The 27513-nt window shown below is 34.4% G+C and overlaps 1 protein-coding gene across 7 annotated transcripts in view; it reads right to left on the minus strand.

Annotated features, from left to right (window-relative positions):
- The window catches only part of ATP11B (ATPase phospholipid transporting 11B (putative)), a 110168-nt gene that overhangs the window by 13625 nt on the left and 69030 nt on the right, over positions 1–27513 (minus strand). For 5 of the 7 annotated variants that reach the window (XM_070509362.1, XM_044771136.2, XM_070509365.1 and 2 more), the window contains 7 exons: positions 26291–26436; positions 25005–25064; positions 23307–23434; positions 22130–22268; positions 6394–6459; positions 5761–5864; positions 4325–4490 (listed from right to left, as the gene is read on the minus strand). In XM_070509362.1, the coding sequence (XP_070365463.1) occupies positions 4325–4490; positions 5761–5864; positions 6394–6459; positions 22130–22268; positions 23307–23434; positions 25005–25064; positions 26291–26436 (809 nt within the window). Of the gene's footprint in view, positions 1–1704; positions 1791–4324; positions 4491–5760; positions 5865–6393; positions 6460–22129; positions 22269–23306; positions 23435–25004; positions 25065–26290; positions 26437–27513 lie in introns of all 7 variants that reach the window. The other 2 variants (XR_011503268.1, XM_070509361.1) reach the window with 1 other exon arrangement.

Here is a 27513-nt window from a genome sequence, read left to right on the forward strand (position 1 = left end):
TACTACTTTATTACATTATTACGGAGTCTGGGATCTCTTTAATTTATGATCTCCTTATTTCATTCTTTTTTAGTCTGGTATTGCTCAAAAAATGTGGCTTGATTTAAGCCAACGTATGTGAAAATATGACTTCATAAAAATATTAAGACTATTCACAATATGAAAGTTATCTTCACTTGACAAGAGTTTGCCGGACTGTTCTTTCAAATAATGAGCTCTCCTACTGCCTTAGAGATAAATGATTAGATATTCAAAAATGTGATAAACATCCACTGTTTTCAGAAAGGCACAGATAAAATGTGATATACATATTTGGCTCAACCAAAGGTGAAAGTAAATCTTCAAATTGTTTTGACTTTAGTTCTTGTTTTAAACATGAAATTTAGTTGACTACCATTTGTTTGTTGTATGTGTGTATGTACTTATTTATTTATTAATGAGGACGACTGGGCCTGAGCTAACATTTGTGCCAATCTTGCTTTATTTTGTATGAGGGACGCCAACTACAATATGACTTGATGAGCAGTGTGTAGGTTCATGCCTGGGATCCGAACCTGTGAACCCCAGGCTGCCGAAAAGGAGCACAGAAACTTAACCACTACATTACTGGGCCACTCCTGACTACCACTTGTTTTAAACATGAAATCTAGTTGACTACCACTTAAACACCCATTTGTATATTCATCTACAATTATTACACCTTTGTAATTCAAAGTAGAATATTTCAAAGTAAAATATTAGCTTGAAGCTATAATAATAATTAAAATGGAAAGGTCTGGTAAAACTTTACAACAGCTCAAAATTATGAACTCATAGAGTTACATAAGAGGTCATTTAAGCAGTGTTTTGTCAAAGTCATTCATCTGATCAAGTGAACACAGACAGATCAGAAACCTTGAGAATAAAAAAGAATTTAAAAAATATATATGATTAAGAATTCACAAGATACTGACAGGGTGAGAAATTGAAGAGTGCCAAAACTAAAAAAATTTAGTTATACTACTTTCCCTTTTCAAATCAGACTGGAGATGAAGTTAATACATAGTTTTGGTAACGTAATACCAAAAGTCCTAGGATTTAAGCTTTCATTCTCTTTCATCAAAAGACATCTCTAGACTACTGGTTATTTTTTGTGAAAGCTGACAGAATGGATTTGTCTGTGGAGATAAAGGTCTATATAAAAGACACAAAATATATTTTTCAATTTATAGACGTACTAAACAATAGCAAGGATGTGAAATGCTTCAGTAGCCGCTACAGTGCACAAAGACAAATACGCACATCTATTTACAATACAGAGTAAGGCAAGATAAAAAATGGGCTACTCTCACTTGCAAGTAACTGAAACTTAAAACTAAATTTTACGATGAATTTCTGTAGCTTAAATTACTCAACATGCAGGAGCATTCTTAAATATGATAACATGACAAGCAGAAGCATTAGAATTGTGCTAGAAAGATAGGTACGGTATAAAATATATAACAAGGTACAGATCTCTGTCTTGTTATGCTGAATTTTCTTCTCGAAGAAGAAATGAATATATGTTTTAGGTTTTAACATATATATTAATAAAGGTCAAATTAGACAGCTGTGCTAACAAAATTGCCCCACTCATAATTCATGCCTCTGCTCATCTTTTGAATACTGTTTAGCTGACCTTTAGCATGCAGAAGAGTTAATGAGGTTCTACTCCTCCTACTCTACCTAATTTTGCTCAGCTGATTCCTTGCCCTCGACAATGGCTGCAGTGCGATGAACTCGTCACTTAAAGCAACTGTGTTGGAGTACATCTATAAGTGGACAGAAAAGGGATGGGACATACAAGTCAGTGGGCTGTATTCATCACCTAAGAGACAGAAACAGGACAAGCTTTGTAAAGACATCTGTTCCTACAACAGCAGGAAACATTATATACATATACATGACTGACATTTGTAGAGCTGCGGGCTTTGCCATTAAAAGTATTCTTCACTCTTAATATCATATTGTCATTCTGCAGAAAAACAAAGCTTAAAATAAATGCTGACAACTCTTCTTTTGATAAGATTTTTCTTGCTACTTTTGGTAAACAATGAAGTAGCTGACAATTTTCTAAATATTTCTTTATCATTTGAAATCAGAAGTGACAGTATAGGCTGAAATAATAAAGATTACTTCCTGTAGCAAAGGAATAACGTCACATATAGGCTTTGAATGTCCATATACTGTTTCAGCAAAAAAACACAAAATCCAGCAGGCTAGAAGATCCCTGAGTGGAAGGAGGGATTTTCTCTTTAGATAAGACCACAGGGGAACATCTGGTCAAGTCATTTAAAGGTGAATTTAGTGGGGCAAAAGGGGAGATTATATTGGCTTTCACATACAGATAAAATGATTGACTTACCACACACTCCATTTTTAATCAATTTTAACCTATGGTAAAAGAACCAAAATATACATAAAGTACTTTTAACTTTATCTTGTCTAAGGGTCCACCTTAAGGTACCAAATATTTCCTACGTAGTCCTTTAAAAAAGAGGCTACAGAAAAGGTAACAAGAACTAATTGTATCACCTTTTATTATCATTAAGAAATCTCTACAAAAATGCATCATAAGTTTGCAAATGCTCTGCCTAATGTAGAATTTCTAAGGATAAATGTAAATAAATCTGATTATTTACTTTTATAAAGAGTTAACTTTTAAAGTGATGTCATTACTATATTTTGGTGAAATATAATTTTATATAGGCCAAGAGGGAGAGACACAGGTGTTCTCCATACAATGGATTAAACATAGTACTCTTTTACTGTAAGTATTTATCTCTGAAGATCAAAAAAACAGATAGGCAGACCTTTTTTTGATATATATTTAAGTAATATATTGCAGAGTAGAAAAGTTTGTCCATACTAATATAAATATAAGCATAGGCAGAAAGAGTAATCAGATTATGCAAATCTTTTCAAGCCCACGGGAGATCAGTATGACAGAGCAACATCCTCATTGTCCTTATAATTATGTTTTTCCTGAGGACTTACTACATACAGGCCCAGGGTTAGGTGCTTTATATTTGTTATCTCCACCAGTCACGTAAGGTAGTAATGATTTTACAGAGGAGGAAACTGAGGTTTAGGGAAGTGACTTGATTAAGGACATACATTTCATAAATGGTTAAAACAGTATTTGCATTAAGTTTTTCAGGCTTCAGAGGCCTATGCTGCTTCAATGGTGTTAAAATGCGTATTGGCTAGGATTGAGTTACCAAAGCAAATAAACGTTAAAGAAATGTTGATATGATCAACTGAAATTAAAACCAATACACTGTTTAGGAAGCCTAACTCAAATCACTAAATACTTAGGGAACATATTCTATTTGTAGAACATGCAACTAAAATTTCAAAATTTAAATAAAATGTGCTTCCCATGTAGCAAATATGAGGAAAAAATCTCAACCTAGGCAGAACTAAATGATTAATAAACTCAGTTTTTACCAGGGCATAAAAGTCGATTAGAACGTATTCTTGAGGACAGGTATTCAATGCTATGCTATAGTTAATAGGACAAATTAAGATAGATTTCTAGCTCATGTCCAGGTCAAATATATAAAAAAGGCACATTCAACTAAACAGCTATCATTTCTTGAGCATCTAGTATGTGTTTGAACATTATTTCATTTAAATCTCATTATGAAGGCACAAAATAGACATTTCTATCATAATTTTATCCATGTGGAAACTGAGACGTAAAGTTACAAGCTACCCAGTGGTAGAACTAAGTTTTAGACTGACAATTATCAGGCCCTAAGAGATATATTCTTAAAAACTATGTAACATACTGCTAATATTTGCTGTACTTCAATATTTATTAATGTGTTTAGTGAGAATATATTTTATAAAAATCCATTCTGTGAAAATTATTTAACCAACTTATTTCATACTCTTTTATTGAAAACAATATAACCTGAAAAAGTATTACTCTGATTCTAACGTTTCTAAAGACAGGGATATATATCCCAATTATATATATAGCTGATAGAATACTGTGATATTATTTAAAACATATTTACTGTTATAATAGGGACATAACTTGATAGTTTTATATTAAAAATCTGCAGTTCTGCTAATAACACAATGTAAGTAAAAAAATTATAATTTGTCAGCAGTCATAAAATTAGTAGAAACAATAAGAAACAACTTAAAAAATATCACATTTAACAATTTTATATTGTAAAATACTTGATACAGGAATGGATAATTTCCTATTTTCTGAGATAAGTAAATTACAGTGACAGCTATGCATCTTTAAAGATCCCTAAATAAAAAGATATTGTATATAAAAAGTGGTTACCTGTGCCTTTTCAGTATTTGTAGGATGGAGCAGTCGGTCAAATACTTTCTTCACAATATCAAGAAATAGACAAGTAACAACCATGAGGATTATGGCAAACCAAGCAGAACCACTTGATAGGAGCTGAATAAATACAAAGTACATATTTTGGGAGCTCAAAAATGGCCTGCAAAGAAAAACATGGGCTTAATAAAAGTAGAAACTGACAAAACAGTTTCTTAATCAAGACATCATGTGAACTCACTATATTTGAACATTACCATTTCTAAGAATACTCCAGAAAAATGTTCAAGATTTGGAATCAGTATAGTTAATAACTAATAAAACAAAACAGACTTTATTGTTAAAAATAAAATCCAATTTAATCACTTTCAATGACAACCACAGATTTTATTATTAGGAAAGTGGCAAGTAGTTGACTAAATAACTCTTAGTGGTAATACAGACCTAAGAGACCAAGAAAAGCAAGAAAAAGTATGTAACAAAATATTTTCTACTAAGCAAGTAAAAGCCTGATTACGCAAATCGTAGGTTGAAAAGCTCTACCTAAAGCCTTTTCTTTCTAAATGTATTTTAAAATAAATGTACTCACAAATACTAGTTCTACATAGTAGTAGGTATTGTCAGGGCACTTTTTGGGTTTTTGTATCTATCATTTCAAAAGAATATGGGGAAACACAAAAAGAAAGGTAGAGATAAAGTGGAGTGAAAACAAACACGACAAATTATATTCACGAGTATCCTTTTATGATCTTAAACGGAAATTAATATTTAGCTAATCCAAGTTTTTTTGCCTGCCTTCTGTAATGTTTTTGCCTGATACAGGAATTAAAGGCATAGCAGGTAAATGTAATATAAATTCTCCAAATGAGAGACTTTAGTTGTCTATCACTTACCAAAGAATCTTAGGAGAGGTATTAATTTTTAATCTATCATAGTAGCTGAATATCTGATTTTACCAATGAAGATAAAGTATACTATTTATTTTTGAGAGAGAAGTTAATTCATTCATGAAAATTTAATGGTTCTATGTGATTTATTTTATTACATATATTAATAAATAATTTAGAGGTAGTATGGCTGGTGTAAAGAACATTAATTGTGGAGTAAAACAATTAGGGTTTAAATCCTAGCTTTGATACGTTTTAATCTTTGTGACTTTGGGGCTCAGTTTCCATACAGAAAAAATGGGGATAGTAAGATTATTGTGATGAATCAACGTAGTATCTTAGGTAAGACACCTAGAACATAGTAGGTATTTAGTAACTCTTAGTTTCTTTTTTCTCCTTACTAGTAAGATCAACTGAAAGAAGTAAATTCATCATCAAGATAGAGTCTCAACTATTCTGAGCAGAATTTGTTCATTATATAATCTATCACAATAAATTTTTATTACAGTAGAATCAATATAATTAAAATACAATATAGTCACTCACCAGAGAATCCCTCCATAAAACAAAGAAAATACAAAATAGAATATAATAGATCCCCAGGTAACAAGATGGTTGATCCAAGTCCAAAAATGAGTTTCCAAAGCCATCTGAAAAAAAAAAATTAAAAAATTCTTAATATAAAATAATACATCTTTAACTTCAGATAAAACTCAAGAATAAAATGTATTAATTAAAAGTAACTAAAGTTCCTACGGCAAAGTTCCTCAGAAGATAAATATTAATGAATTCTAGTATGAAATTGAACAATTTCAAGTTTACAATATTTTTCTTCTGTGAGAAAGCAGCATTGAAATTCCATGAGTACTTTATTCTCAACTCCAAGGCCTAAAACAACTAGTGTTGTCTTGCATTACATACAGACAAGCAAAATTTCAGAGATGAGTATTGTGGGGCTAACCTTTATGTGACCATAAAAATCAGCTGAGGCTTTCCAAAATAATGAACTTAAAAAAGGCTTTTTTGACAAAAATTAAAATTATTAAAATAGCAATCAGTGAAACTATTCATGAGTGAAAAGGGGAAAAATACCTATTTATGGTTAAAGAAATGAAGAAAATTAACTACAAATTATACAGACACAAAATGTGTCCAATGTTCCTAATTTCTGTACCATACCTTTACTGTGACTGTAATAACCATGACTGTGAAGACTAAGGTGCCAAATGTCCAGTTTCCAAACATCTAAAAAAAAGAAAAAACTATTATTGCATTACGTGTTAACAGGATGCTAAACCAGACGTAAAGCAAAAAGTACCTTCAGTCTTTACAAAAAGTCACTTGCGTTATTTAAGCCAGTTATATCTGAACTCTGTGACTAGATTAGTAAAGTTAAAGGAGTATGAGAAGAAACACCAGAAAGCATTATTATGTTTATTATTATTATGTAAAATGACCCTTCGGGTAACAACATCAGACTGGAAAGCCAAAGATGGGTTAGGAATTGTGTGGCACACTGTGTTTTAGTTAGAATGTTCTTAGCTGTTAGTGATTGCTTTATTCCTGTCACATAGTAAAAATAACAAAACTGTTCAATCACAGTTATTTTCTGAAACCATTCCAAGCAGAAGTTACAGCAGATCACCTGCCACTGTATTTTTGGACACAGAGTAGGCAGAGCAGGAAAAAAATTTACACACAAAACCAATACCTGAAAGGAAAGACAATGGTCAATGGAATTACTCCTCGAAGGACTCCATGTAAAAATGCAGTTAATGCCAGTCAGAAAGTATTCCCCTGGGCTTTATAGCCAAAACTTACTAAGGTTTATTAAAAATGCAGAATCCATTCCCAAAGAATGTCAGGATTTAATTCCCACAAATAAGAACACAACTAAAAGTTTACGTTAATTTAGTTTACAAAGTAGTCACAGTCTTTACCATCAGTTTAACAAAATTATTTAAAAGGATCTTTTTTAATTATAGATTTCGAACAATTAGCATTTATTTGGCAAATTACTTAACCTCTTTCCTTCACATCTTTCATTTGTAAAATGGGGAAAAACCTTATACGTTTCTATAAGAATTAGAGTATGCAAAAAGGATAGAGTGCCTAGTATGTAATAAGCAATCAATCAATAATAATAATCAACAACAATAAAATATCAGTTTATTTGTCAAGAGGAAAAGAATGGAAAAGTCATATTGAACCTCTCCTTATTTTCTTGCTTTTATCACCTCTAGAAATGACCTGGAAATACTGAAAATCAGTGGGTCTCACTCAACTCAGCTCTTGGAGGAGTGTCAGTCTCCTCTTTCAAGGCTACGAGGACAGATATTTGATGCAGCCGGAGAACCTGTGCCTGGAAGTGGTAACGACCACACACATCTATCCTCAGTAACTGGTTTTACGGGGCCCAGATTGGAGCAAGCTACGTGGTATCTTCCTAAGAAGCAGAGCAGGATTTAGGGCTCCCTCTTAGATTCAATGCCCTAGAGAGAGCTGCAGAAACACATTCACATGGTCTTTTTCTTTTTTTTTTTTTTGATAAAATTGGCAAAAGTAATGTATTTCAACCCCAGTCAGTCAGTTAAGACTGCTCTCTCTTTCCATTCTGACTTCCCCCTGAGTTAGGTGGTGATGAAACGAGTGGCAGGGGGCATTTTGGGGATCTGGCTAAAGAGAAGTTGAGTTGGGCTTATCACATTGGCTTGGGTTAAGTGGGACCTATTTATGTCACTCACAGTCACTTTCATGTATACTTAAATTAGTATTTCTCGTTGTAGGTTTTTTCCCTTAAAGAGGGCCTGCCAAAATGTTTGAGGTTTAGACTACTAAACCTGGATCTGCCCCTGCTCAGAAGAGACGGACATTCAAAACACTTTATATCACAATCTATCTGTTTTCTGGATCATTTCTTCTAACTGAATTTGTTACCTAATTACCTAATAAAGCCAAACTTATATTTTGAATTAAAAAGGATGATTCATTATTCATTTGTACACTCAACAAATAGTAATTGAGCATTTATTATTTGCCAAGTATCATTCCAGGCCTTGGGGATAAAGCAGTGATAAGATAAAGTTCTTGATCTCATGGAACTTACACATAGTAGAGGCGACAGATAATAAATAAATAAACCTAAAAATATATACTTTCCGGTAGCTATTAGTGCTATGAGGAAAAATAAATGTAAGTAAGGGGTCAGGAAGTGATGGAAAATGAGGGATATGGCATTTTACTGGAGCAGGCTAGAAAGGAGTACTTGAGCCAGTGACATTTCAGCAGACATGGATGAACAAGGAGTCAGTCATACGACCATGTGAGAGAAAAGCATCCAGGCAGCAAAGCAGCAAGTGCAGAGGCCCTAAAACAGGAACAAACTGGTCTGTTCAAGGAACAAGAAAATGAGTTTGGCTGGAGCAGAGGAATAAAAAGGAGGGTGGTAGGAAACACAGTTCAAGAGGTAGATGGAATGAGACCATAGTGGGATTTTTTTAATACTATGCGAAGAAACCCCTGGATGATTTTGATCATAGATATATGATCAAGTTCTCATTTTTAAAAGATCACTCAGGCTGTTGTGTAGAGAACAGACAGCAGGAGGGGAAGAACAGAAGCAGGAGCTGCAAGGAGGCAGTTCCTACGGTCCCAGAAAAAGACAGTGATGATTTGGACTGTGTGGATGAGGGGAGAAGTGGAAGCATTCAGGAGATGTGTGACATTAGAACGAATGTGACCGCATATGGACCGTGAGAGAAGTGCAATCAAGGATGATTCCCAGACTTTTGCCTGAGCAGTTGGGTAAAAGGTGTTTCATTTATTAATATAGGGAGATTGGAAGGGAAATGGGTTTGCAGAAGACATAAAAAAATTCTGTTCAGTTATATTAAGTTTGAGATTCCTATGGGACTTGTGAAGAAGGTATGTAGTTACTTGAACCTGAGGAGAGACTGGCAGAGATGTAAATTTGGGAGTTTTCAGTAAACAGGCAGTACTTAAGCCATGGGAAGGATGAGTTTACCCTGCGTACTGATAAAGAAGATGGCATAGCACTGAGCCCTAGGCCTCTACTCCATTCAGGGCAGTGGTTCTCAAGTAGGGGTGATTTTGCCTCCCCCAGGGGACATTTGGCTGGGTCTGGAGACATTTTTGGTTGTCATATCTGAGGGGGTGCATGCATATGTGCTACTGGTATCTACTCGATAGAGGCTAGGCATGTTGCTCAATATCCTACAATTCCTAAGATGAACCCCCACAACAAAAAATTATCTGGCTCAAAATGTCATAAGTGCAGAGGTTGAGAAACCCTGATTCTGAGGGTGAGAAGAGTGAAAAGGGACAGTCGGTAAGGAAGCCAAAGTAAGTTACAGAAGCCAAGAGAAGACAATGTGGGAGGCAGAAAGGCTTTACAAACTGTGCCCAATGGTCAAGTGCATAAGGGCTAAGACACACTCTTGGATTTAGCAATGTAGAGGCGGCTGGTGACCATGATAAGAAACCACTGGATGATTTTGATCATAGATATATGATCAAGAATATGGTTTTGATTTGACTGCTGGGGGCAAAAGCCCCACAGGAGTATATTCAAGGGGGAAGAGGACGCAAGGAAGTACAAATAGCGAAAAAGCAATAACTTCGTCAAATTTTGTTCTAAAGATACACAGCAAAATGTAGCCAGAGCAGTCTGTGGGTCAAAGAACTGTGGTTTTTATTAGAAGATGGGAGATATTAAAGCATGTCTGTATAGTGATTGGTTTGATCCAACAGAAGGTGACAGACTGATGATGAAGAAAAGAGAGGATAATTGCAGGAGCAAAGTCCTAGGTTAGGCAAGAGGGGGCTGAAGAATAAAAAAAAGATAAAAACTTTTTCCGTAACAGGTTTAACTTAACTATGCATCGATTTATAAAAGAATTATCTTCCTTAGAGTTAATCAGTTGTTCAATTCTCCAGTACAAACTCTCTTTCTTATAGATTTTAAACATCTGACCAATTGTTAGGTGCTATTGTAAGAAGCAAGGTATATTTTTCTGTTCTCCTCTAACGTATACTATATTTCATTTTCTATTAATTGCCTGGAATATTATTGGTGCTTTAAATATTTGTCTCATGAATAACTGTACCAGGAAATTCTATCATGAACTAGATAATCAAAGATACTGTAATCACATAACCTCTTCTTAAAAGAAATCTCTATCTACTTAGAGGAATTAAATTGCATATGTGTTCCTGAATGACGTGATTGGTAATTACAGTGGTTAAATCATTTCAATTAAAATAAAGGATACTGCATTCTCTGTGGAATACAGATACAACATAGCATATTTCTAGTCTCATCACAAAGTTCTTACCATTTAATGGTTAGGTTTTAATAGCTGATGACATGTATAGCATGAAAGAGAATTTAAGGACAGGAAACAAGGGGAGAAATCGTTAAAATTCCAAGAAAAAAATAGTAGTAAACACTACAAAAAGGTTTATTTTTCTCTTTCTCTCAAAATTACCACCTGAAATTTCATCTCCTCAGTCTATCCTGTGGTTGCTAAGTATTTCCCCCACAACTAATCTGGCAAATGTTCCAGACTAAGAAGGCTTGATGATGGGGTGAAGAATTACTTTTTCTTCCTTAATCCTTTCTTTCTCATTTAATTTTTGACACGGTGGAATAGTGTATAATATATATTTCAGAATAGTACTGAGTCTCACAATTACAACACCTCTACTGGAGAAGTCTAATGAGAATTAGAATACTCTAATAGTTTTTCCCTTTTTCTCCCAAGTGTCTACTTTTTGAATTTCAATTATTTTAGTTTTTCAAATTAGATATAATTTCATAAAGAGAAAAAAAAACATTAACGGTAGACATTTCTCTTTGAGTTCCTGTAAACTTCAGTAAAACAAAAACAAAATGAACAAACAAATTAAAAAAAAACCCTTGTTTGGGTGAGCTCTCATTTTTAAACAGCAGTTATCTAGTTTGTCATTTTCTTATCAAACCACTGAGAATGAGTGGAATATATATTACTGTTTGAGTTCCTGAGTTAACTAAGGATTCTTTTTTTCTTTATCCTCTTTTTCTTCTGGAGACTTCAGTTGAAATCACTTGAGTAGCAGAATGTCATGGAACTTTGAGATGGGAACTCAGCTACCTCTGAAACTATTCTCCCGATGTTTTCCTCCCTACATCACCTTAGTGTTCCACTCTCACCATGTGACTATAATTTCTACCTTTCTGTTTCCTTTATTATGATGTTTTTGCTCTTCTAATACATAGTCACGCGCTGTATCATGACATTTAGGTCAATGACGGACTGTATATATGACGGTGGTCCCATAAGATTAGTACCTATAGCCTAGGTACATAATAGGCTATACCATCTAGGTTTGTGTAACTACAATCTATGATGTTCGCACAACAAAATTGCCTAACGATATATTTCTCAGAACGTATCCCTGTCCTTAAGCAATGCATGACTGTACTCTTACCCAAGCCAGGATGCCTTCTGCCATTGCATTCTGGGCAAGTCTGTTTTAACTGGAGGTGAACTCTCTTAATCTGAATTGCTCCTCTCACATTTTCCTGTCACCTTCTCTCCTTATCTAAAATCTTAAGTAGTACCATCCCTTATCTACAATTTTAAATAGCTTCTTCCCTGAGAAAGTTTTCTTGCTGGGATCACAGAAAGGCAACATAAGCTATTTCAAAAAGTCTTCTGGACAACAGCAACGTTGTTAGAACAAGTGCGTCCTAAGATGAGATGACTTACTCTGTAGAGACCAACAAAGGAGGAGATAAATTCTTCTTTTTTAAAAAACACAGTCATTTGTTTTTAGTACCTCTCTAACTTAAAGTATACTTAATAAACATTCTTCATTGCTGTTTACCTCCCAATTATTTAGCTTTTTTAAAAAAAACGATTTCATTAGTAGCCAAATTCATAGAAACACAAAGTAGAATGGTGACTGCCAGGGGCTGAGAAGAGGGGGAAATGGACTATTGTTTAATTGGGGTAAAGAGTTTCAGTTTTGCAAGATGAAAAGTTCTGGAGATCTGTTGTACAACAATGTGAACATATATACTTAACACCACTGAACTGTACTCTTAAAAAAGTTGATTGTAAAAAAAGTATCACTTTGTATCTTTTAATTATGTGCAGTTTACTGTATACTAATTATACCTCAATCAAGTTATTTTATAAAAATGATTTCATGGAAGTCAGTATTTTAATTATTCTTGAAGGACTTAAAAATTTTTTAAAGTTACATCAAGATGTCTAACAAATAAATATAACAATTTTACCTTTTGTCAAAATTCTATTAATAAAAAAGAAATGGTGATTGTACTTTTCTATGAAGTCTTTAAAAACATCAATTAAAAAAACTGATCCTATCAGATTACAGAAATATTTTAAAGTTTTATGTTAAGCTCTTTTTTTCTAATCCTAAAACCCAGGGACCATTTCATATCTGAATTCATTTACTTATTTGCTTTTTTGCTGAGGAAGATTTGCCCTGAACTAACATCTGTTGCCAATCTTCCTTTTTTTGTATGTGAGCTGCTGCCACAGTGTGGCCACTGACAGATGAGTGGTTTAGTTCTAGGCCTGGGAATTGAACTCAGGCCACCAAAGTGGAGCATGCTGGACTTAATCACTAGGCCATTGGGGCTGGCCCTGTTAAACTCACCTTTAACTTTAAAACGTAAAATGAAAAGATTACCCAAATAATATATTCACCAAATTACGTTTGACAAACGTCTGTGATGATACTACTGTATAAGACAAGCCCCAGTTTCTAACTCATACTTATATTCCAAATATATATTACGGAGATTAACCCCTTATTGGATATATGATTTGCAAAAATTTTCTCCCAACTGTTGGGTTGTCTTTTAGTTTTGATACTAGTTTCTTTTGCCATGCAGAAACTCTTTAGTCTGATGAACTCCCCCTTGTTTATTTTTCCTTTGGTTTCCCTTGTCTGAGAAGACATGGTATTCGAAAACATCCTTTTAAGTTCGATGTCAAAGAGTGTACTACCTATATTATCTTCCAGGAGTTTTATGGTTTCAGGACTTATCTTCAAATCTTTGATCCATTTTGAGTTTATTTTTGTGTAGGCATGAGATAATGGTCTACTTTCATTCTTTTGCATGTGACTGTCCAGATTTCGCAACACAATTTATTGAAGAGACTGTCTTTTCTCCACTGTATGTTCTTGGCACCTTTGTCAAAGATTAGCTGTCTGTATATTTGTGCTTTTATTTCTAGGCTTTCAGTTCTCTTCCATTGATCTGTGTGCCTGTTTTTGTACCAGTACCATGCTGTTTTGACCAGTATGGGTTTGTAGTACATTTTGAAGTTAGCGATTGTGATACCTCCAGCTTTGTTCTTTTTTCTCAGGATTGCCTTAGCAATTCAGGGTCTTTGGTTGCCCCACATGAATTTTAGAATCCTTTGTTCTATTTCCGTGAAGAACATCATTGGGGTTCTGGTTGGGATTGCATCAAATCTGTAGAATGCTTTGGAGAGTACGGACATTTTAGCTATGTTTATTCTTCCAATCCATGCCCATGGAATCTCTTTCCATCTATTTATGTCATTATCTATTTCTTTCAATAATGTCTTATAGTTTTCATTGTATAAGTCCTTCTCCTCCTTAGATAAATTTCTTCCTAGGTACTTTATTCTTTTAGTTGCGATTGTAAATGGAATTGTATTCTTGAGTTCTCTTTCAGTAAGTTCGTTATTAGAGTACAGAGATGCAAGTGACTTTTGTAAGTTGATTTTGTACCCCGTGACTTTACTGTAGTTGTCAATTATTTCTAATAGTTTTCTGATGGCTTCTTTAGGATTTTCTATATATAAGATCATGTTGTCTGCCAACAGTGAGAGTTTCAGTTCTTTGCTTCCTATTTGGATTCCTTTTCTTCCTTTCTCTTGCCTAATTGCTCTGGCCAAAACCTTCAGTACTATGTTGAATAAGAGGGGTGATAGTGGACATCCTTGTCTTGTTCCTGTTCTCAGAGGGATGGCGTTCAGTTTTTGCCCATTGAGTATGATGTTTGCTGTGGGTTTGTCATATATGGCCTTTATTATGTTGAGGTAATTTCCTTCTATCCCCATTTTGTTAAGAGTTTCTATCATAAATGGCTGTTGGGTCTTGTCAAATGCTTTCTCTGCAACTATTGAGACGATCATGTGGTTTTTATTCCTCATTTTGTTAATGTGGTGTATCACAGAGATTGATTTGAGGATGTTGAACCATCCCTGTGTCACTAGTATAAATCCCACTTGATCATGATGTATGATCCTTTTGATGAATTGCTGTATTCGGGTTGCCAATATTTTGTTGAGGACTTTTGCATCTATGTTCATCAGAGATATTGGCCTGTAGTTTCCTTTTTTGTGCTGTCCTTGTCAGGCTTTGGTATCAGAGTGATGTTGGCCTTGTAGAATGTGTTAGGAAGCATTCCATCTTCCCTCATTTTTTGGAATAGCTTGAGAAGGACAGGTATTAAATCTTCCCTGTAAGTTTGGTAGAATTCCCCAGGGAAGCCGTCTGGTCCTGGGCTTTTATTCTTTGGGATGCTTTTGATTACTGTTTCAATCTCTTTCCTTGTGATTGGTCTATTCAGATTCTCTGTTTCTTCTTGATTCAGCTTTGGGAGGTTGTAAGAGTCTAAGAATTTATCCATTTCCTGTAGATTGTCCATTTTGTTGGCATATAGTTTTTCACAGCATTCTGTTATAATCCGTTGTATTTCTGTGGTATCTGTTATTTCTGCTCTTTCATTTCTAATTTTTTTTTTTTTAAGATTTTATTTTTTTCCTTTTTCTCCACAAAGCCCCCCAGTACATAGTTGTATATTCTTCGTTGTGGATCCTTCTAGTTGTAGCATGTGGACGCTGCCTCAGCGTGGTCTGACGAGCAGTGCCATGTCCGCGCCCAGGATTCGAACCAACGAAACACTGGGCCGCCTGCAGCGGAGCGCGCGAACTTAACCACTCGGCCACGGGGCCAGCCCTCTAATTTTATTTATATCTGAGCTTTCTCTCTTTTTTTCTTTGTAAGTCTGGCTAGGGGTTTGTCAATTTTATTTATCTTCTCAAAGAACCAGCTCTTTGTTTCATTGATCCTTTCTACAGCTTTTTTTGTTTCAATAGCATTTATTTCTGCTCTGATTTTTATTATTTCTCTCCTTCTGCTGACTTTGGGCTTTGTTTGTTTTTCTTTTTCTAATCCAATTAGGTATAGTTTGAGATTGCTTATTTGGGATTTTCCTTGTTTGTTAAATGGAGCGTGTAGTGCGATGAATTTCCCTTTTAATATGGCTTTTGCTGCATCCCATATGAGTTGGTATGGTTGTTTCCATTTTCATTTGTCTCCAGATATTTTTTTGATTTCTCCTTTAATTTCTTCAATGATCCATCACTTGTTCAATAGCATGTTGTTTAGTCTCCACATCTTTGTCCTTTTCTCAGCTTTTTTTCTTGTAATTAATTTCTAGCCTTATAGCATTGTGATCAGAAAAGATGCTTGTTATTATTTCAATCTTCTTAAATTTATTGAGGCTTGCCTTGTTTCCCAACATATGGTCTATTCTTGAGAATGTTCCATGCGCACTTGAAAAGAATGTGTATTCTTCTGTTTTTGAATGGAGGGTTCTATATATGTCTATTAAGTCCAGCTGGTCTAGCTTTTCATTAATTCTACTGTTTCCTTGTTGATTTTCTGTCTGGATGATCTATCCATTGATGTGAGTGGAGTGTTGAGGTCCCCTACTATTATTGTGTTATTATTAATGTCTTCTTTTAGGTTTGTTAATAGTTGGTTTATATACTTTGGTGCTCCTGTGTTGGGTGCATAGATATTTATAAGCGTTATTTCTTCTTGATGGAATGTCCCTTTGATCATTATATACTGCCCCTCTTTGTCTCTCTTTACCTGTCTTATTCTGAAGTCTATGTTGTCTGATATAAGTATTGTGACACCTACTTTCTTTTGTTCATCATTAGCTTGGAGTATCGCCTTCTAACTCTTCACTCTTTGCCTGTGTTTGTCATTGGAGCTCAGATGTGTTTCCTGGAGTCAGCATATTGTTGGGTCTTGTCCTTTAATCCATGTCGCCACTCTGTGTCTTCTTATTGGAGAATTCAACCCATTTACGTTTAGGGTGATTATCGATATATGAGGGTTTAATGCTGTCATTTTACCACTCCTTTTCTGGTTCTCCTGTATTTCCTTTGTTTCTCGTCCTGTGTATTTTGGTCTACCAATTGAGGTATGTCATTTTTTATGTTGTGTTTCTTTGTTTTCTCCTTATTTATTGCCTCTGTTCTGCTTTTTTGTTTAGTGGTTACCATGAGGTTTGTATTCAAAGTCTCATGGATAAGATAGTCCCTTTACTGATGGCCTCTTAGTTCCTTAGTCTAAACCGATTCAGTCCTTTTCCTCTTCCCCTCTTAAGTTGTTTTTCTCACATCTTATTCCATCTTGTGTTATGAGTTTGTGGTTAAAATTACAAGATTATTTTTGTTTTCGGTGTTTTCTTTCCCTTTGTCTTTAATGCTGTACTTGAGTGTTTGCTATCCTGCTCTGATTCTGTCTACCTATTTATCTCCTTACTCCATGCTTTGTAACCCTTTTCTCCCCCCTTTTTTTTTCAGGTATGAGGGCCTTCTTGAGGATTTCTTGTAGGGGGTGTCTCGTGGTTACGAACTCCTTTAGCTTATGTTTGTCTGGGGAAGTTTTTACTTCTCCATCATATCTGAAGGATATTTTTGCTGGATAGAGTATTCTTGGCTGAAAGTCTTTGTCCTTCAAAGATTTGAATATGTCATTCCAGGCTCTCCTGGCCTGTAAGGTTTCTGAAGAGAAATCCACTGAAAGCCTGATGGGGGTTCCTTTGTAGGTTATTTTCTTCCACCTTGCTGCCCTTAGGATTCTTTCTTTGCCATTCAATTTTGCCAGTTTCACTACTATATGACTTGCAGTAAGTCTTTTTACAGTGACATATTTAGGAGATCTGGCAGCCTCTTCCACATGGATTTCCTTCCCTAGGTTTGGGAAGTTCTCTGCTATTATTTCTTTGAACAAGCTTTCTACTCCATTCTCGTTCTCCTTTGGAATACCTATAATTCTTATGTTGCACTTCTTAAATGAGTCTGATATTTCTTGGAGACTTTCTTCATTTCTTTTTAGTCTTAGTTCTCTCTCCTCCTCTATCTGGAGCATTTCAACATGTCTATCTTTGATCATGCTGATACACTCCTCTATGGTGTCTGCTCAAGTATTCATGGAATCTATATTTTGTTTTATTTCTTCCATTGTGTCTTTCATCTCTAATATTTCTGATTTTTTCCTTATAGTTTCAATCTCTTTTGTGAAATAGCTCCTGAACTTGTTGAATTGTTTCTCTACATTCTCTTTTACCTCATTGAGTTTTTGATGATAGCTTTTTTGAATTCTTTGCCATTTAGATTACACAGTTCTGTGTCCTCAGGACTGATTTCTGGGTGCTTGTCATTTTCTCTCTGGTCTGGAGATCTAATATAATGTTTCATATTGCTAGAGGGAATGGCTCTGTCTTTTTGCATCCTGGTGTTATTTGGTGGCAGTTACCACCCATCACCACTGGGTGGGGGTCCAGAGCCACGTATTTTGAGCCCTCTGTCTTCAGAAATCCCAGGAGCTGAGGCCATGCTGAGTTGGTGGTGGGAGGGGCGCTTTCTCCTGCATGCTCTTGGGGTTTTCTCCCTCTGCTCTTGCTATCTGCTCTAGTGGGGTGTTGACTTGATAAGATCACCCCACCGCGAAAGTTTTTGCTCTGGTAGACGGCTTCCCTCTAGGCTGCAAGGGCTCTCTGAAGTCCTTGATGTTTCCGCAAATGAACGTCCCCTCCCCTGTTCCTTCCCTCTTGGAGGCTGCCTGTGGTCCTGGATCACAGTCTTTAGGGGAGGGAGCGAAGTTTTCTCTTACCCCATTCATCCTCCTCTGAGGGGGAGTGCAGCTTCTCTGCCCTCTGTCATATTGCTGTGTGAGTCTCTCTGACGTTTTTTGTGTTGTGTTTGGATGTCCTCTGTTGGAGTATGAATGTTCTTTTTGTCATATATTGGAAGGGAAAGATTACTGGGAAAACTCACTCCACCATGATGCTGATGTCACTCCTAAGCTACCAGGGTTTTTTTTTAAGGCATAAACCTGGCCACAGAGGCTCCCAGAGCAAATCCTCCACCACCTCTGCTCTGGCTTCTGCAGTCCTGCTTGCCCCCCAGCAAGCTCCCTTTCTCATCACTGCCTCCCCTTTTGCCGACCTAGAAATGGATCTGCTCCCTCCATCCCCAGTGTCTGCGAACAAAATGCATTTGTGAGCATTTTAAGCTTGCATAAAGCTAGGCAAATTTCATAAGTTTAATTCTACTCTTTTGAAGAAAAGCAATTTAAAAATTAGTCACTAGTTCAGTCCTCTTAATATATTTTTGTTCTCTGGCAAATTTTAAGAAGCAACAGTACAGAAATGTCACTTTTATGGTGTGCTGAAGATAAAGATCTGCCCATAGAAAAGCAGTTTGTAGTCAAATACACAAACAGGTACTCAGATATGTCACATACACTCTTCCAGTCTTTCAGATGTGAGAGAAAATTAATCAGGATTCTTATATTTTACTAAGGGGAAGGAAGACCTATTAAAAAGATCTGAGATAAACACACGAAGAATGAATAGTTCTTTCTTAAGTTAAAGAGAAATTAAGAATGAGTGAATACTTCAAAAACATTTTGAATATTAATCAATACTTATAATATTCATGATACTGCTAGACCTTTATACAAAAAATGGGGGTAGAATCTAAACTTCCCATGAACTGTCCTGTCCTACCTGGATGTCAAACTACTGCAACTCTTTCTCTTGCTCCTCTCTCAAGATGACTTATTTTGCATTGACTTCATCTTTACCTCCAGTCACTCCTCTTCCCATACTTCCCCTAATAATGTTTTCTACTCTAGGCTCTCAATCATTTGTAGATTTCTTGGGCAGACAACAATAATTATTGCAAAACAGAAAGCATTCATCATTGCTGACCAATGGGACAGGGACTAGATGTCTAAAGAGATTTTCAGTAGAGGGAGATGTGAGGGGAGCTGGAGCCAAAGGATAGGGGTCTGTGGGCTCAACCCTGAGGAATAGATGGTTGTAAGAGAGACTTTGGAAAGAAGAGGCGAGAGCATTCTAGAGAGGAAATGTAGTAATGGCTTAGAAGTAGAAACCAGTGCAAGTCCTCAGAGAGCCAGCAAGGTCAGTTTAATTTACACAGTTAAAGAGGAGAGTTTCAGGGAGAAGTAGATCAGGTGGGATTGGGGAAGACCGGGCCTTCAACATGATCTGACAGTAAAAATAAAAACAAATACTGCTAAGACTTTTTGAGTACTTCTATATACTAGCCACCATGCCTAATGCTTTACATATAATATGTCATTTAGTCGTCATAGCAAACCTATAAGGTAGGGATTATGCTAATTTTGCAGGTGAGGAAACCGAATCTTAAGAGAGGCTAACTCACTCATCCCAAATCACTCAAATGATAACTTCAACTTCAGGTGCCAGGATGGGAATCCATTTAACTGATTCCAATGTGTGTTTCTTTTCCACTATACCTGGTATACTGGTGGCAGAGAGAGGTAGATTAATTTCTACTGGTATATATCTGAGAGGGAGAACTGGTAGGCTAAAAGGGGAAAGAAGTGAATGACTTATAATTTGAGCTAAAAAACAAAAGAAACCAATAATTAACAGCTGGTAAAGAAAAAAAAAAACTTGTACTAAAGGCCAACAACAATTTACCCTTCATTAAAATTTTATCTTTTGCATAAAGATAATATACAAAGATTTGATACTGCATAAAGATAATATACAAAAATTTAGATAAAGCATGCTCAAAATTTAATTTAAAAAATTAACTAGAAACAAACTTAAACTCTCAAATTAAGAGAATTATGACATGTAATAGGACATTATATAACTGTGAAAAAATATTTTTGAAGCATTTTTAATAACATAGAAAATCACTTAGGCTATACTAAGGGGATAATTATAATATAGCTATAATTGAGAAATAAGGGGATATAAATTATTTGGCTAGTGAAAAATAGCAAAAAACAAAAAACAATGGAAGAAAATATGTTAAAATGATAGAAGTAATTATATCTGGGTAGAAGGATAACAGGTAATTTATTTTCTTTATATTTTTTCCTATAAATTTCAAATTCACCACGATGGGCACCTATTACTTTTAAAATCAGGAAAAAAAGTAGTAACTAGCAACAAAAGATTTCTTTAATTTTCTTTTCATCCAATGACATCTTCTGTCTTGACTCTTTTCCCCTCTTCATTCTGTCCAGTTTCCACCCCAATATTTCAGGTGGAAATGGGCATACTCACTATATGTTTGATGGTCCCTGCACAGTGGCAATACTGTGCAGAAGGGCACCAGGCTAATACTTGTTTCTCAAAGGAATTTAGGATTGTGGCTAAGTACACAGGCTTTGAAGCCATACAGATTTGAGTTTAAAATCTTCTCTTGTAATTTACTTACTGTGTGACCTGAGGCAAGTTTCTGAGGTTAATTTTCTAATACGCAAAAAGTAATAAATGATATTTTCTTCACACAGGTTGTTATTAGGATTTAATAAGCTAATAATGTAATACACCTGGCACAGAGAAAAAACTCAATAAAAGGTAGTTATTATTTGGGAAGTGCTGTAACCCTTATGCTACTCAAACTAGATTCATATTTTTGTCCAAATCAGGCTAAATATGGCCTCAAAAGTGAAGTGGCAGTAATATGTATGTTCCTACTCTACATCCTAAAAGAATGTGAATGGTTGAAGCCTCTCTACAATTGAAATCCATTTCCTTCACTGCACTTGCATATTGTGTTATTTTACTTGCTCAATTTCTGTATCCCTCACAAGACTTGAAACTCCATGACCGAATGTGTCAGTTACTCTCATATAACAGAGCCTCGTATAGTACATTGGAATGGTTTGTCCTCAATAAAAGTTTGTCAGAAAGACAAAACTTCATATTCTCCCAGCTGCAAATCTTGTATCTGTGTGTCTCCAAGTATATTTTGCAATACTACGTACTGCCAGTGGAACAGGGAAACTAAAGGTGACAAGCACTTTTAGTCCACCATAGAACACTGCTGTCATTTCCTTTCCGTCTACTCCATCTAGCTAAGCCTAGAAAGAGAAGTCTAGTTCTGCCAAGAGTCTCTCAACATGAGCATTCAATCAGGACACAGTAACAACATACTGTGCAGCACTCTTTTCTAATTCCACATTTCAGAAAAGTGGCCATTCTAAATAGTAACTTTTGACCTCCTCAGAATTGCTAGTGTACATGGAAGAGTATGGTAGCACTTCCCAAGCATGCCACAAGAATAATTCATGCAATTAAAAGCAAAAAACTAAACACTAAGTTCCTCATTTCTCATCTGAAGAAGGTGGGTCATATATCTTTCCAACAGGATTATTGTGAGGATTAATGGAGACGGGGTGCATAAAGCACTTAAGACACTAGGAAGGACTGAATTAACAGTGTTATTTTTATTAAAACGCAATCCTAAAGTGAACACCATGCAGGTGCATGAACATACTCCTGAATGAATTAATTTTTGAATAGAAAAATTGCCTAATAACTTGTTTCATATTAAGATTACTCTGTATTGCCTTTCTGTTTTAATCTTCATTTGCATGAAATTTTATTAAGTAAAAAAAAGTTTAAAATCTTTATAATTAAATTTTAACTTAATATCTGCAATTGAATTTTATTTTTTATGACAGAAAGTTATCAGAAACCCAACTAAATCAAATTATTAACAGGCATTCTTTAAAAAACTATATATTTTACCTGGCCATTTCCAAGCAGAGATGTATCTTTCTCCATTAGAAAATAGGATCCAAAAAAGAAAATAAAGGCATGACTGAAACCCAGGATGGTCCAATAAAGAAATGTTTTAATGCTTAGTTGACGGTTTTTACTAATGTCTCTGTAAATTAAAAAAAAGAAAAAAAAAAGAAACACATTAGGACTCATCATTTACCCACTAAATGATTATTACAATTTGATAATTAAAAAAACAAGATGGATTTTTAATTCAAAATTGCTTGAAAATATTAGCAGAAAGAATAAATCCAAATTTATAAACCACTGCTTATAATAACATCTGTGTAACAGCTTATAGTTCACATAATATATTTAAATACATTTTCTAATTTGATAAATATGATAGGCATAATACTTCAGTTTAATGGTGAAAAGTTGATTTATCTGTATTATATTCTATTGTGAACATTCTGCCACTCTGCCATGATTGTTTCTTTTTAGTGAAGTTATTTGAGTTAGATTCAGCACTGAGGCTCCTAATTGACTTCATGTCCATCAATAGATATTATGGAAAGAACAGTCTGTGCCAATCTTGGGTCAAGCCCAGTCCTAGACATCCTGCGAAATCAAGGAATCTTTTGCCATTTCTGGATAACTGACAGCTCTATAAGAGTGGGGATCAGGTTAATGTGGGAACTACCTGAGGAATAGTTCCACATCTCTGTGATTACTTGGTTCAGGGGATGCAGGAATAATCCAGGGGATATGGGACAGGAATTAATGTCCTCAACCCTGCATTTTGCATTGATTACTACTCATAAATTTCACAATGCTAGAACATGAACTAATTTTTTAGGAACTCTAGAGACAACCAATTACTGAATAACTTCTTTTGTGCACATGAAACAGAATATTGCTGGTTTGCAAGAGTAAGTGCAAATTACACAATCGCCCAATGCATTCCTAGGATGAAAGTGATCATTCCTAAAAACACTGGAAAAATTCTTCAAAATTTCTCTTTGATGTTCAACAATTACTAATCATATGACAACTAAAGTACTTTCGTCAGTAAAGTATTAATCACCAAGACACTTTCAAATGTATTCGCTTATTTTTAAGGTATTTTTAGAAATTGGTAACTATGTAATAAACTACTTGCAATCATAACTGTTATGGACATTTACTACTGGAAAATACTTACCGATACAGGGTGGGCTTGTTCTGTAAAACGTGAGGGTCTATATGCTGTTCCAATAGACTATATGTCAGAATAGGTAGGGAAGTAAAACAAATATTGTATAAAGTCAGGTACACGCTGTCATACAGTGTCTAGAAAAAGAAATTGGTAGGACTCTTGAGATTCTAAACTATGTATTACTACTATGCATATCATCACAAAGCAGCATATTAAAAAAAGGCATAAAAATTATGTAATCTGCTCAATTGACACAAAAATCCATTTTAACAATTCCAATTTGTTTCTTATATAGACATAAACATATAACGTCCCTAGATTTATATTCTTTGTGGGAAATGGAACATTCTGTTATGTCAAGTGATCCTGGAATTATAGTGAATTGAATCTGTATTTCAAGATTCTCTACAATTTGGTCACTGATGTAATTTTACACAATTCTCCTACATGTATCCTAGACTTCTTACTATTCCTTTGATATGCTACACATATAGTTCTGCTTTCATGGCTTTGTCTTCCCATCTAAGTCCCATATTTTCTTTAAGGTATGATCCAGGAGACTTTAAACATTGGCTCAAGTCCTTGATGATAGCTTCCTCTTCTCAACAGTCATATGTGCTACTGCTGGTATGAATTGCTTAGCACTTTGCCTATGCTTCATATATTGCTTTTATAATACTCTCTCTCAAATTATACTATAAACTCCCTGAAAAATCTAATCAAAATAGGTTAGGTTTCCTTTGTCATACGCTCTTAAAACATTCTTTATTTTATTCAAGTAAGCAAACATTGTTAATGGCAATCAATGCCCAAGCAAATATTTGGAATTTAGAGTTACAGGTTGTAAACAGAGGCGAAAATAGTGCTTAAGGATAGAATCAACTCATGAGAAACCTAAGATAGTTAAGCTCTTGTTATTTCGATAAATTAGAACGAATGTCTTGATCAATTAGAGATGTATAGTCTGGTATGTAAAAAGGGTGCTCAGTCAAAAACAGGTCTAAGTATGATTTAGTTATTAACTTAGCTACTATGTGATCTTGGGCAAGTTACTTAATCTCTGTGGATTTCAATTTCCTTTTCTATAAAATAAGAGCAGGTAAGAAATGGCAAATATGTGACATGTGTACAACTAAAGACCCACCATGTGTTCATTACAGCTACTGCTAACCAATTATGGGTTTTTTCCCTGAGCCTATAGCTTCAGAACCCTTTTCAATACAGCAGTCTTGGTGGCCTCTAACAATTATTTAGAGTTGGCTTCTGAGATGAAAGTTAGATGTCATTCCTGGACTCAATCATTAAAGTTCCCTCCAAATCTAAAAAAATTCTATGAGTGAAAAGATATATAATGATCTAATCCCCCAACAGTTATCTGGCCTGGCTTGACAGGGATTTTTACAGAAATATTACATGTAAGTTGAAAAAAGTTACCAAAATTCTCTCATAACCTGTAAAAAGTTAGTATCTATTTTTCAAAAGGCATCCAAATTAAAATATATTTTGATATTAACACTCACTTCAAACTGAAAATCAGAATAAATATTATGAATGCCATACTAATTAAATACACTAATTGGAAAAGTTTTGTCCTATTATCTGCAGGACTAGAAAAAATGGACAAAGTTCTTCCAAGTATCTACGAAAAACTGAACACACATACTTTATTCTAAAAGGATAAAACAAAAGCTTCTATTTACTTACTTGCTGAGAAAACAAACAGTAGAACTGATATAAAAATTGGGGTGTGATAAAGCACACATTCTGAAAAACAAGATTAAAACGAAACAATTAAAACATTTGGGCCTAAAAGAGAAACAATTTCTAAAAATGGCTATTAAAAGAGTTCAAAACACAATCTCAGTTGATATGGTAAGTAGAAGAACTGCCCATAAGAACTTGTCTATATAAAATGGGAAAATAGGATTCCCATTTTATTAAAAAATGCCTAAAAGTATTCTAAGCAGCACTGCCAAATGTCAGAATAAAGATACTCTTGATTCCTTTCCCTGCCAAGCAATACCATAATTTTGAATTTACAACTTTCCAACTATTATTCAGTACTTTTCATATATAGTACAATAAGTAAGGTTACTTAAACTGTTGGGCTATAATAGCTTTAAAATGCAAAAATATTTAAAACACAAAAATGGAACTATCAAAACATCTTTCCATTTTAATACACTTATGCCACAATAAAGCTATAATAATACGCTAGAAAAAAAAACTATCATCTATTAACACTATGCAATCTATCTTTTCTTTCAATGTCTTGCAGCTATTACTTAATTATAGGAATAAACGCAATAAAGGACACTCTGCTGTATTAAATGTCTCGGTAGTCAGGGGCTCTTAACATGGGTTCCACAGAACCCCGCCCTCCCCAAAAGGGTCAAGAGATAGAACAGTATTTCAACATAATTAGTTTTCTTGTAATCCTACCTATTTTATTTTATGCATCTAAAACCCCTACACTGAGCAGTAGTTTATACATCTCATTAGACTACCAAATGGTCATTCATGGTACAAAAAAGATTACAAACCTCTGCTTGAAACCACCATATTGAAGTTAAACAAAACTTATTACTGGTTCAGGACAAAACAACACTAAAGAAATCAAATTAGTTGTGTTCTAATCTGCATAGAATAAAATATATCAATTTTAAGTGTAAATTTTGATGTGCTTTGACAAATTTATACACCCATGTAACCACCACAATCAAATTAGAGAACTGTTCTATCATGCAAAGTTCTCCTATATTCCTTTCCAGTCAATTCTATCACCCGCACCCCCAGCCTCCAGCAATTACTGATTTGCTTTCTGTCAGTATACATTAGATTTATGACAAAATAATCAAACCATATGCCATAAACTGTTATTTTCACTTATAGAAACAATTTTTAAGAATATATGATAACAGCATTCCTTAAATTGAGACTTCAAATTACTATGGCAGTAATTGATTCTAAAATATCTCCATGAAACTCACCTTATAAAAAAAATACTGTACAAGGGTAGCTATTCTAATATAATAAAAATGACCATGAACAAAAAGCAATTTGGAGAGGAATTTAAATCTAGCTATTGCATAGTCACTGTTTCTTGCAGCTTGTCTTCCTTCTTTACCCATGATTCCTGTAATAAAGGAGACAAAAAGGCAAGTTCACTGATAACTGCTAAGCATAATTTTCATGATATATCTGTAAATATCTTAATTATCTATAGCAGCTGAACCTGGACTTAGGATCACTGTATCCTAATATACAGCAGATAGCAGATTCCCAAAAAGTTGTTCTACTTAAATCAAATTTTTAATTAATAAAAAGCTACAATATATACACCAGGTATATAACACAAATTTTCAAAGACTATAATAAAATAAAACACAATTAATATAAAAATAATATAGAAAGTTCAGCATCTAATAAGAACCTCAATTTTTACACTAATAAGCACAACGTACTAGTTAACAGATTTCTAATGGAAAGAGTGCTATAAAAACAAAGCTTTAACATCACTATTTCCAAAGAACATAAAAAAAATCCAAATTGATTTGAACCTAGCAAAAATGAGCATGTTTAACTGTTTTAAAACTTTCACACATAAATCAAACAAAATGTGCTTTTTAAAAGGAAAGTATACAAATCACTTGAAATCTGTACATAATGTTATCGATAAATAAGAGTACATTTCTTTTAGGTTACAATAATCTCTAGGTTTCAGAGAGTTATTGCCAAGTTTATTTTTTCAATCTGAAAGCAGCTTTGAAAAATTATTTTTCAAAATTAAAATTTTTAATTGTTTTCATAAAAGAATCAAAATGTTCTAAAATGTACAGGTAAAGACAATCACCTATATTCATAACACCTAGAGAAAAACACTATTTTTAGTCTATATCTTTTTAGAATTTTTCCTTCTGCATATTTTGGGCGTATTTAATATATATGGGATTATCTGTTTTATAATCTGCTTTTGTCACTTAATACATTATGAACATTTTTTATATTTCTTCGTCAACATATTCATTTATTTTCTTAAAAGAAATTCCTGGATGCATAATTGCTAGGTCAATAGGCACACATTTAAAATTTTGCTATACACAATAATGCAGAGTGTACCAATTTACACTCCCACTAACATTGGATTAGAGCATTTGTTAATCTATACCTTTGCCAATTCCAGCTTTTATCAATCTTTGTAATTTTTGCCAAT

Source organism: Equus asinus, chromosome 5, assembly GCF_041296235.1.
Source record: "Equus asinus isolate D_3611 breed Donkey chromosome 5, EquAss-T2T_v2, whole genome shotgun sequence".
Classification (NCBI taxonomy): Eukaryota; Metazoa; Chordata; class Mammalia; order Perissodactyla; family Equidae; genus Equus; species Equus asinus.